At 41.1% G+C, this 13,024-nt stretch overlaps 1 protein-coding gene across 1 annotated transcript; it reads right to left on the bottom strand.

Annotated features, from left to right (window-relative positions):
* Positions 1-1,253: 1,253 nt before the first annotated feature.
* On the bottom strand, positions 1,254-6,201 carry LOC116067278 (zinc finger protein 319). Its single transcript, XM_031323681.2, has 2 exons — positions 5,875-6,201; positions 1,254-4,742 (listed from the first exon to the last, which is right to left on the bottom strand). Exon 2 carries the CDS (start codon positions 4,595-4,597, stop codon positions 2,819-2,821), a length of 1,779 nt encoding a protein of 592 aa, XP_031179541.1. The 5' UTR covers positions 4,598-4,742; positions 5,875-6,201; the 3' UTR covers positions 1,254-2,818.
* Between the last annotated feature and the right edge of the window lie 6,823 nt (positions 6,202-13,024).

Genomic DNA, 13,024 nt, shown 5'->3' with positions numbered 1-13,024 from the left:
CGAAATTATCTGTATCTCTATATTATCATAATGGCCTTTTTGGATTCCACAATTTTTACAAACCTAAAGATAAACAACTTTACCATGTCGATTTTAATGTTATTACATATTAGTATATACATATACATACATGTTTATTGTCTGGAGCCTCGCTACTGTTTTCTTAAACTGCTCATATTATAACATTTTCAGGTTCATAATTGTATTTTGAGGTTGTACCAGAATAGGTTTACATGGTTTAATTTTCAAAAAACACCATATATTTGTTGTACTGCACATTGCTGCAGCTCCTCTTTTCACCCTGTGTGTTGAGCTCTCTGTTTTAGCTACAGAGTGAGACCTCTCACTGCTGTAACATCTTTGTTGGCAGTTTGTGAACAGTGTTTTCTGTTGGAGATGGTAAGTCCCTTTGGGGTGGACTTTTTTTTCACTTTGTAAACCTATAACGTGCACAAAAAAAGAAATATGACACAATAAAGGAAAGGGAAAAAACCAAAAAGCATAATATGAGCACACAAAATTTAACTTAATCTTTCAATTTAAACAAGAAAAAGGGCTGTTATTTCTGCGAGGAGTAATGCTGGTAATCTTATTTTGTGGAGAATTTAGCTACACTGCCAGTTTTAAAATTTTGGAACATTTCATCTTTAGCAAGAATTTGTGACTGAATTGAGATGACATATTGAGAAATGTAATTAGAAATTGATAAACAGCTTAATAAACTTTATCACTTTTGTCAAAGACAACGTATGCGCTGCATTTGTCTTCAGTTGAAAGCAGACAGTACGGACACCGTCTGCTGCGAGTACTTAAAGTTATCAACATGTGGGCCCTTTCAAGTATTCACACACACCTACTTTTAATATTTATTCATTTTACAGTATTTACAATGAATCTACATGTGCGTATCAACCAAGGCAGTGGCAGTTGAGTTAATCTGAAACTATTCTGATAATCAATTGTTAGTTTTATTCATTTTTCAACCAAAACCCCCAACCTCTTGCCAATCCCAGGTTCTTCCATATAACAATTTGCTGCTTTTGTCTGATTTATATGATTGTAAACTGAATATTTTTGGTTTTTGGATTGTTGGGTCAGACAAAACAAATAAGTCACTTTGAACTGTGGGAAATAATAACAGGCATTTCTTACTATTTTATGACATTTTACACATCATTCATAAATAATGAGAATAAGCATCCATTTGAACCAATGAGTAGACTTAGCTGTGATGAAAACAATGTACACCTTTGTTTTCATAAGGGTGGTTTATTTTAATTGTCTGTATACAGTATGAACAGGAGTCTATATTGATATCCATATGTGTAAATAATACAACGCTTCATTACACTCGTTCACCTCCAACGGGAGGTTCTGAAGCAGACTTACCAGGACTTAAACCATGGCACAACCACACAGTCCCATCCCTCCCGCTCTCATTCCCTTTGCCCATGATTTCTAAACTCCAAAAACCTTCTTTTCAATATACTGCAAATATTGTGAATATAGAAATTCACACAGTAAACTAAAATACACAACTGTTTCACTTAACGCGCTGGCATAAACCAACACATAAATCGCAACTTTGAGGCTGCTCGGATTCCTCTGCTGAAGGTCCGGTCTAGACCGGGACGAGGCTAGGATCCCGAGAGGATGTTACAAGGCCAATTCTCTTCCAAAACAAGGAAAAAAAAAAAAATTAACTTTTGTTAAATCTATCGCACAGTAACTAATGCAGCTAGGTTGTGGCAAGTGAGCAATATAATGCTTTGAAGTCTTGTCGGGTTAAAACTTGTGATAATCCACCTGGAACTGCAACTAAAAGTACTTGCAAAATACTGCAAGCTCATTCATAGTGAATACAAAAGCAGGTAACATAAGCACTATACAGTTTTCAATGTTTACATAAGCGTATACACACAATCTATAATATAACAGAGAAGACTATGCCATGAATCAGTAGTCATAAATACAGTATTACATTGTGCATGTTCTATTATTGCACATGTCAAGTGTTTGTATGACATGATAGGTATGGGTTAGTTACCTAGATGTCATTTGTTTTAATACAAAGATGCAACAACACAGATTTCATAGGACACGGGCTATACATTTTCACAAATCCACTTTTTTTCGTCTTCTTCTTCTTCTTAGGATGTTTTCCTAAATAAACCAAAGCTATAATACAACAGTGATATTAAAGTGATAAATATTCATGCACAAACAGATGATACTACCTAAGATCTAGTATGTGAAAAGATACTGCTGCACAAGCCAGCCGCTGTATACGATGGGAGGGGGTGTTTTTCGGCTAAACTGGACATGAAATTAACGAAAACACAAAATTAAGTGATCGGTAAAAAAGGCACATGGATTTTTCTGAGGAGCTTACACATGAGCACACACACACACACACACACATCTGACAACTGTCTGGAAGCTCTGTCCAATCGTTCTCAACAACATAATCAACAGTTACAAAACAGACCATCACATGCAACCACAGAAAAAGGTCCCACACTCAGCACTAAACTAAACCAAGATCCTTACACATTTCATGCCTTTTTCATTCTGTTCAAGATTTTTTCCATGTGTTCCAAAATAAGACGAGGGATCCTAAATCGCCCCCTACTGATTGAGGGTGTTTGTAATTTTACTGGAGTAGAGATTTTACTGAGTAGAGTCTTGAAACTAAGAATCGTTGAACATAATTAATGGGTGCATGTTCTAAACTACAAATGGGAGAGCGGAGGCTGGCACACGTTGCTTTTGAAGGTGAATGTCATGTTTGCTGCCCAGGACTTAAGAGCAGTTCGATTCATGGGATGCATTGAGCTTCAGGGAAACTCTCCCCCTCGGCAGTGTGCTGGACTGTGTGCTCCTGCAGAGCTGTGAGGTCAACAAAACGCTCGCCGCACCACACGCACTTAAACTGCGTCTCCCGCGAGTGCACACTCTGGTGCTTGGCCAGGTGCTCGCGTTGCTTGAAGCTCTTGTCGCAGCTGGCGCACTTGAAAGGCTTCTCCCCGGTGTGGACTCGGCGATGGCGCTGCAGCTCGGACGAGTACCTAAATCGCTTTTCACAGTCGGGACATTTCAGCGGCTTCTCGCGGGTTGGGTCGCAGCGGTGCTGCACGAACTCGGAGGAAGACACAAAGCGCTTGTCGCACAGGGAGCATTTCAGCGGCTTCTCTGTGCAGTGAGAGTTTTGGTGGCGCTGCAGCGTCGAATTCTTTTTGTAACCTTTGCCACACACGTCGCACTTGTAGGGCTTCTCCACCTCGCCGCCACATTTGTGCCTCAGCAGTTCTCCTGATTGGCTGAAAGACTTCTGGCAGGACGCGCACTTAAATAGACTCTCCATACCGTGAACCTGCTGGTGGTACAGCAGGTGGGATGGCTGAAGGAACCCCTTATCACAGAGGTTACACTTGAAAGGGCGATCGGCTGGATTTTTGTGGGTGCGACGGTGGCGTACGAGAGCGTACTGCTGTTTGAAGCTCATCTGGCACTCCTCGCACTGGAAAGGTCGCTCCTCTGAGTGAGTGCGTTCGTGCTGCCGCAGGTCAGATGGGCGCTTGAAGCTCTTTCCACAAGAACCGCAGCGGAAAGGTCTCTCCCCTTCCGGCTGGCACTGGTGGTGCAGGAGCTCAGACGACTCCTTGAAGTGCATCTCACATAAATTGCACTTGAAAAGGTGCTCGCCGGAGTGAGCGTACATGTGCCGCACAAGGTGAGAGCGGTGCTTAAAGCTCTTCTCGCACACGGCACATTTATACGGCCGCTCGGAGCTGTGCGTACGCTGGTGGTGCGCCAGATGTGAAGACTGGCTGAAGCTTTTATCACAAGTGTCACATTTGTAGGGCTTTTCACCGGTGTGTACTCTCTCGTGACGGGTCAGCTCTGACAAATGCCGGAAGGACTTATGGCACACGGAGCACTTATATGGCCGGTCTGGTGCAGAGGCCTCAAACGCAGGGGGAGACGAGGCACTGATCGCTGCACCGCCACTGGACGTCTCACCAGTGGAGGGCTGCTGGGGGTTGGCAGCTGACGAGGTTGGGGTGACGTTTCCGGAACCCGGCCGGTATGTTTTCTCACAGATGGAGCACTTCATTGGGTTGTTTCCATTGCCATGCGAGTTGTGATGCTGGGCCAAAGAGGTGAGCAGAGAGAAGCCCATCTTACACACACCACAAACAAACGGCTTCTGCTCCACCTGCACACACTGATGTTCCAGCAGGTCCGTCGCCTGGCTGAATATCTTCATACACTGGGTACACTGGAAGGATCTGTCTTGGTTCACCATGCACTGGTGCTCATGAGGGTTGGCCAGGTGAGATATGTCATGGCCACAGGCTCCACACTTGTGGCCTCTCTCGCCCCCTACCTGTAAAGAGGGCTGCTGAGCTTGAACAGAGTGCTGCTGGCCATGTTGGGCTACCTGCAGGGAAGTATCTGGCTGCAGGACAACTCCGTACACAGTGCAGCCCAGAGGGTTGTCAGTTCCCTGGGGGAGCGTGTGTACAACAGAGGGTGGAGCCACTGCATGTTGCTGCTGCTGCTGCCACGCCTCCGTCATTCTTCCACTTCGCATGAAGGGATTCAGCTCTCAGCAGATGAGGGGGGTTTCAGTGCTGAACCGAAGAGGGTGATGTGGTTTTAGAAATGGTAACCAGCACACAGAGTAGCTGAGTTCTATATCTGTGTTTATGCACGTCCTTTGAGATAGGTGAGAAAACCTAAAAAAGGGAAAGAACATACACAACAAAATATCAAGTTTAATTCATAAAATTGAGTTGCAATGTGAGTAAATACAATGCAGGGTGGTTATACAAAAGTGCAGGGCAGATGAGCTGCCAGTTTCCAACGTGATCCATTATAAATAACAATGTAAGAGACAAAGAAACTTATGTTTACTATTTCTTTCTTTTATTTATATCAAGGGAAGGTCCGGTATCCAGTGTCAGAATAATGTGTGTGATTGGTGTAAATCAAGTCTTGTTTGTGGTAAGAATAAAACTGACACAAACCACCTATGCCAGCTTGAGAGGCCTAAAACTTGCTAGCATTATCTAATACTAAGTTTTGGTGAATTTAAGGGAAATTTACAGACACAAATAGACAAGGAGTAGTAAAATAAAACCCCTTAATGTGTATGGTTTTGGTTTTTTTTTCAATGAGTCTGTAAGAAAACATGTTAAGGAAGCAAAATATCCCAAAACCTCAAAATGATGTTTCTTGCCTGTGGTGTCTGCTTAAACGGAAACCCGCAAAAAATAACAGTTAGAAAATTACGCTAAACCAGCATTGGGCTCGGTCTATTTCCTGAAAAGCGAATCAGGCACGCAATAGTCCCATTTCTTAGTTAACTGTGTATTTTAAACGTTAGCTACACAGTGTAAACATCTTTATTATATCCATATTATTTAGCTGGAGATATTTGTTTTTTCATACATGGTTATTTAATGGTACTGTTACTGTTTCAGGATGTGGCTACCAAACGTTAGCTGTTAGCTTCGGCAGCGAAGCTAACAGCTAACGGCTAACCGTTACTAAACAACTGGACTTCCTTCGAGATTATCTCCTGCTATTTCACTACATAAAACATATTAATATCCGGGTTGTCGGGCTATAAACATCACATTATAGTTTAACTACAATAGGCAAACACGACCGAAGTGACGCAGCCTGTGAGCGACCGTCGCTTCGCTGAAAGGCCACAATAACTTGTCTTCGAGCCTTCGCTGCAAACGGACCCCAAATCAGACTAGGCCTCCCCGGAGCTGCGGGGGGAAACCCACCTCCTTCAGCGGAGCCTCGCACATCCGCCAAAAAACACCATTTACAAAAAAAAAATGCATGATAACTTACTGGAGCCGCTTATCGATAGTTTTCACTGATGTCTTCAGCCTGAGTTCGACAACCTTAGGTATATTTAGGACTCGGAGGACCGGCGGTGGAGGGGATGCGGTTGAAGCCGGACGCCATCCTCCTGCAGACGGACGGACACCGGAAACCGCCACGCAGTGAGCTGTCGCCGCGGAGCTGCTGCCTCTACAGCCGGTCCCTGCTGGAGGTACACGCAAGAGCCCCCAAAACAAGCCGAGGTGGAGATAAACTGCTCTCCGACTTAGTTTGAAGAGCATTCAAACAAACACAATACGAGCCGAAAAGATATTAGCAAATATATTTCTTCAATATGACAGTAGGGGGGAGTGTTTCTCTCCTTTAGTCTAATGCTGGAAAGTCTCGCCTGTCATTTTCACCGATTTACAGATACATCCACACCACAAATCAACCAAAAAAGAAAAGCGTAATGTATCATCTCGAACCTTATATTTCTGGAGCTACAACAGCTATTTTCTTTTTAAAATCTATTCTCGTTATTTTTTGCTGTGGACGTTTTCACACACCTTAAAGTAAAAGTTGACCTCTTCACTATAATTAAAATATAGTTAAAATATACAACAAATAATAGTTTTTCAGTACCTTAAACTACCCAACAGTAAAATAGGCAACTTGCACCTGCTGCAACATTAAAATTCCTCTTACACATGAATGCATCAGTGACGATAATCTAATCGAATATAAAATAATTACATACAGGTTATAATGTGTATTTTAACTTCTAACTTTAAGTGCATTACGCTGATAGTACTTAAAAGCAGGATGTTTACATGTAATGTATTTAAATGTGTGATATACTTTTACTAGAGTAAAGGCTCTGAATACTTCTTCCACCAAATAAAAGTGATGGATTAGTCACTGCCAAAGGTGAAGTGGTTCTACTATCTATATATATATATATATATATATATATAGCCTTATTATTATATTAATATATCTTGAATGCATCTCCGTGCAAAAAAAACAACAGTCACAAACCTTTTTTTTGCTGTGGAAGTCTCACACTCATTGATAGCAAAGTGAACTTTTCATTAAAATTCAGTCTGACTCAATCACCTGAAGTTTCAACCTAATTACCAAACAATAAGGGGGCAGTTTCACTTTTGATGTAAATTGGTATAGTCTGAGGGTGGAGTGATAATCGTGTTTGTCTGACAAATCTCTGTAATAACTGTTGAATGATTTTCAAAGTAAGTCTTCACATTTTTCTGCATAATAGATATTTTTACTTTTCCTGCTTTAAGAACATTTGTTATCATATATTCAACAGTCACATATGGGTGTAATGTTTGGGTTTGCCCATATATAGTCTCGCTTTGCCAGACCAACCACACGCTGCAATTCCCTGGTTATAGATTCAGTTTAAAATGTTAAGATACATTCTGACTTGATGTATTGAAGAAGTGTCAGTCGATTTTAAAACATTTTTCCAAAATTCAGAAAACATATATTAAACAATTAATATATAAACAATATATTCCTGTGAACCGTGCATGGATAACAGATTTGAGCTTACTTGATTTATTTCAGCTCATCTGGACAGAGTGCACTTGTCCCAGCACATCCCACAATGCTCTGCACCATTTTGACATATTTTGTACAGAGCCCCTAAAGGGGACATGGGGACTTTTTTTTTTCTGAAGTGCATGAGAAACTTTCTGGTGCGCATGAGCAAAGCGTAAACTTTGTTTCAAAACTTTATGTAGGCTATATTACGGAGCCCCTAAAGGGACATGGGTAATTATTTTCTTCTTATCATGAGCACCCGAAAGTAGGCCTATCTTGTGCGCATGAAAAACCAATAGCAGTCGCAGTAGCAGTCAGAATGGCTGCCGAGGTTTTCATCTTCCTGAAAACGCAACGAAATGTACCTGATGGTGTCATCAACAAACTTAAAGATGATACTGTTAACCAATTTCATGCTGTGAATGTGAAATATTAAAGTGCTCATATTATGCTCATTTTCAGGTTCATAATTGTATTTAGAGGTTATATCAGAATAGGTTTACATGGTTTAATTTTCAAAAAACACCATATATTTGTTGTACTGCACATTGCTGCAGCTCCTCTTTTCACCCTGTGTGTTGAGCTCTCTGTTTTAGCTACAGAGTGAGACCTCTCACTTCTGTTCCATCTTTGTTGGCAGTCGCACATGCTCAGTACCTAGGTAAGGATCACATCATCTAGCTAGCTGTTTGTTTCTCCAACTTCAGTAGTACAAGGCAGGATTAGCCGGGACACTTCTTCTAAACGAGGGCGCACTTCCAACTTTGCGTGGAATACCTGCAGAATATTGACATGTAAGTAGTTCTTTTATAGATTATGGTGAACTAGTGTGTGTTGTAGCAGTGTTTTGCCATTCAGAACGAGCTAGCATGCTACGGTTAGCCACCTCATCTTGGCTAGTTACGTAGAAAGCCCTGCAGATTTTGACCAGCTCACCTGGAGACTGAAGGCAGAAGACATTCAGAAACCTGTATCTCACTCAAAACAGCATGGATGTTTTTTTTCCCAAGTTTGTATGCGTGTGGAAGCACCAGAGACACAAAATAACACCCCAAATCCCAGAAAAAGTGATTTTTTTTCATAATGTGGGCACTTTAAAGCTTTAGTGCGTAACTTTTTGATAACGTCCGTTACATTCAATCCATTGCCAAATGAGTTGCTACAAAGCTAATTAAGACTATCAGCTCCACACAACTCTCTCTGTATTTCTCAGTATGACTATGTTCAGAAGATTGTGGCGTCCGGTGACTTTCCCGCGCAGAAACTCGAGTGAAGATAATTACCTCTTCTGAAGAGTCCACCATGTTTTTTTTAATCCTTTGTATCCTCCTTGGCTACTAGCTACTGCGTGGAGGAGGGCGGTGCGCGGTCACATTATGTTTTAGTTTTAGACTGCCGGGGGACTTCCTTTGACATACTGATCTCCTCTCTCTTTCCATCTGTGTGCATTCATGCCCCAGTAATGCTTGTTACTAACTTAGCTCTGGGGAGCTTATTCCCCAGAGTCTTTGTGTTGTCTCAGCTCGCAGTTTTCCTTGGATTAGTGTGGCACCTAAATCATGGTTGCAGCTGCCGCCGTGGTCCTGCTCGGCGCCCTGCTACGTGCTGCAGTGCCCTGCTACGCTATGAACTACTACAACTACTATTTCTAGTCATAGTTCCATTATCTTTATTGTGATTATTATTGCCACTGTTCATCACGCCCCCAACCGGCACCATCAGTCACCTCCTACCAAGAGCCTGGGTCTGCTGAGGTTTCTCCCTAAAAGGGAGTTTTTCCTCACCAATGTCGCACTAAATGCTTGCTCTTGGGGGAATTACTGGAATTGTTGGGTCTTTGTAAATTATAGAGTGTGGTCTAGACCTACTCTATCTGTAAAGTGTCTTGAGATAACTGTTATGATTTGATACTATAAATAAAATGGGATTGAATTGAATTAATTTGTCAACATTTAAATCACTTACCACTCTGAAACGTCTTGCTCCAGTCTAGGTTGCGAAGCTGGTTCGGGTTGTTCTGCCTGAGTTTCAGGATCAGACTCGGGTCTGAACAGGTACGGCTGAGCCTAGGTAGATGCTAGATCGGATCCGCTAGACGTGCCGACGTCACAGGACGTGCCTTGTGGCCAGCCTTATTCAGCCTCTGATTGGCTTACCCTGGTATTCTTACCCTAACCCTAACCAATCCCCACTCCCCATGCCCAGAGGTGGAAAAAGTACTAAAATATTGTACTCAAGTAAAAGTACCAATACTTTGATGAAATATTACTCAAGTGAAATGTCACGTTATCCTACGGGTTGCTAGTGCTAGACAAAAATTAGCAATGCCACAAAACTGCTAACTAACTTGCTAATTGGCAATTTGCTATTAGTCATGAAAACTTCGTTTGAAGTACCAATGCACAAATACTTACTAAAACATGCTTCCACAGATTAGATGTGGAGTTATTGAATGCTGCCAATTCAGTCACCTTTGGCGGGCACATCTGGCGTTGCATGATGATACTATTGGCCCTCTTGAATTTAAATGAAAAACAGTCTTTCAAATGTGGCCAAGGATTTTCGTCGTTTTGGGCAGCAGAATTCCATGTTTCAGCATTTCTACTGAAACAGTCTCTGAACCGTCGTCGCTCGCCTGATCCATCTCGTTCTCAATCTCCTACAGAAAGACTTGGCGCCTGGTAGGCAGCCTAGATGCTGGTCATTCGTCACTGTAGTGGTTCCGGGCGCAATTGTTTTTCTTCCTTTCGGTTTTCGTTAGTCAAAGTTTTTTTTTTTTTTACTCAACAACGGATGGGATTTGTAATGTAGCGAAATACAATACTAAACTCAAAACATAATCAAGTACATTTTAAATTACAGATTTTAAAAACTACTTGAAAAATACAAAATACACAACAAAACTACTCAATACGGTAACATGAGTAAATGTATTTCGTTACTTTCCACCTCTGCCCATGCCTAAACCTAACTACGTCGACACGTCTAGCACCTATAGCACCTTATCATGGTCATTGCATTTCTGTGAGTAATTTTTATTTTTATTTTTATTCTTATGTATGTATATGTGTGTATGTGTGTTTGTTGTGTTATGGTTGTGTAAGCTACTGGATACCTAAAATTTCCTTCGGGATGAATAAAGTATCTATCTATCTATCCATCTATCTATCTAGCGGATCCAATCTAGCATCTACCCTGAGCCGAAGCCATGGTTACAGGCTGAAGCGGGTTTGCTTTGGATCACACTAGCTTGCTTGTCAGGACACACCCTCATACTCTGCTTCTGACTGGCTAGTAGTCCTTACCTAGGTACTGTCAGGGCACGCCCTCATACTCTGCTTCTGACTGGCTAGTAGTCCTTACCTAGGTACTGAAAATTAAACCATGTAAACCTATTCTGATATAACCTCAAAATACAATTATGGTAAATTGAATTTCATTGAATTGAAAATGAGAATAATATGAGCACTTTCTTAATGTTGAACACTCTTAGCCTGGATGTTTTATTATCTCTGGTTGTTTTTTTTAACCCTCGGAGGTCTAAGGGCATTTTCACATATCTTCTTAAATGTACCTTTTTAGGGTATTTGCATATAACTAATCCCCATGTGTTTTTATATCAAAATGTTCAAAACAAACTCAGCTTTCTGTATAGCCATTTTCCAGAGCAATGTGTAAAGAGATAATTTGGCACCAAAGCTGAAATGTTGATGTTCGCTTTTGAAATTCCTCAAATCTCTTTTGAAAACAAACCTTAACTTATGATGTGTTGTACAAGTTGTTTCAGTGCTTGAAATGAGTTTACCAAAGTCTTATAGGTTACATATCATTGAATAGTATTTGAATGTGGCCGGTTAGCTCAGTTGGTAGAGCGGGCGCACATATGCAGAGGGTTTATTCATCAACCGACCTGTGACGGTTTTCCTGCACGTCTTCCCCCCCCCCCCCCCCTCTCTCCCCTTTCATATCTCAGCTTTCCTATCAAATAAAGGCAGAAATGGCCAAAAACTAATTAAATGTCTGAAATGAAATTTTGTGATACCGCTTTTTGAGTAGTAGCTTTGTCAAACATCGCTCGGACGCGCTGGTGCGTCTTTTGTCCTCAGAGGGTTAAAATAAATTTGAGACGGAAAATGAATAAATACGAGGCACTCGGCATTCTCTCTGTCTTGCGAATTGCAAAAAAGGAACAAACTTGAATAATAATGACACATACACATATATAGTAGAATTAGTGGTTATAACATAACACCTGGTGCATTATAACAAATATTTGAGGGTTGTTTCTTGCTTGTACAATCTACAGCATAGGTTCCCTAAGACTCTCTTTTATATCCAAGAAAAATTGGTATTGTTACTGACATTTCCCTAACCTAGTTGATGTTGAATCGAATCGGAAATGTAATCAATTCGGGAAATCAATGGTGATACCCAGCCCTAATGATAATGATAAATATTGTGATATAGTCAATTTTCTGCAAAATCAATTGAAAACCGGTTTATAGATTTTAAAAAGAAGTTTTTTTGGTTATTAAGAAATAACGTGGATGGTTCCGTACAACGCTCTTCACAAGTAAATTAAATGATCAGCTCACTACTTTCATTGAATTTGGGTGTCTGAAAAAATCGGCAAAAACATCAGAAAAAGTGACAAAAAACTTGGAAAAAAGTGACTAAAACGTCAAAACATTTCCAAAACATCGGGAAAAGCGACAAAAGTGTCAAAAAAGACGACCAAAAACACTGAAAAAAGTTTCAATTTTTACACAGAAAAGCAAAGTTGCACGGTTGACGGGAAGGCAACACAAGGGTTAAATTAAAAGTACTTCGCCACATTGAATCAATATAAAAATACAACCATACATCCTTATTCATGTGTTCATCTGTGATGTTCTTCGCCACCTTCATGAAACTGAATCATCAAATTGGAAAGGCGAGACAATGAACCACACCAAAGTCATTCATTTCAAACATTTCATTATTTTCTCCACATTAACTTCGAAACAACCTCATAAACCAAAGAGTAAGAAAGAGCATGCTCGGGCATGCAATGATGTCACAACATGATGATGCCACTGGGTGCGAAGTATAAAACATACAGTAGCAGAGAGTTTCTTTTTAATATCATTCATAAACTCGGGGACGTTTTCGGTAATCCGCTGAGAGTTTAAAAGCTAGCGTTTTCTTTTACACTGCTCTCCGTGTCTCACGTAGCCTTGTGTTGCTGGAATAGAAGAGAGACGAGAGGGAGAAACTCACAAACTGACACCAGATTGAGCAGGCTGAACAAACATGCTGAAAAAAATCTCATCCGGCCCAAAACGTGTCTGGAAATGACACCGTAGAAACCCCATTTTTCCCTTTTTGACTGGTCCAAAAGGGGGACGACTGGGAGAGAGACAAAACAGTGCATGCCATTTCAGGGTGAAAGGGAGGGTGTGTGTGTGTGTGTGTGTGTGTGTGTGTGTATGTGTGTGTGTGTGTGTGTGTGTGTGTGTGTGCGCTTGTTTTACTATATTCGTGGGGTCCAAAAAACGGGGAATACAGTATACTGTGGGGCCCAAAATGCTGGACCCCACAAGGTTAAAGGTCTGTTTGAGGGTTAAGA

The sequence above is a fragment of the Sander lucioperca genome, chromosome 3 (assembly GCF_008315115.2).
Source record: "Sander lucioperca isolate FBNREF2018 chromosome 3, SLUC_FBN_1.2, whole genome shotgun sequence".
NCBI classification, from domain to species: domain Eukaryota; kingdom Metazoa; phylum Chordata; class Actinopteri; order Perciformes; family Percidae; genus Sander; species Sander lucioperca.
Note: the sequence above shows the minus strand (reverse complement) of the source record. Positions and strands in the feature narration are given on the sequence as shown.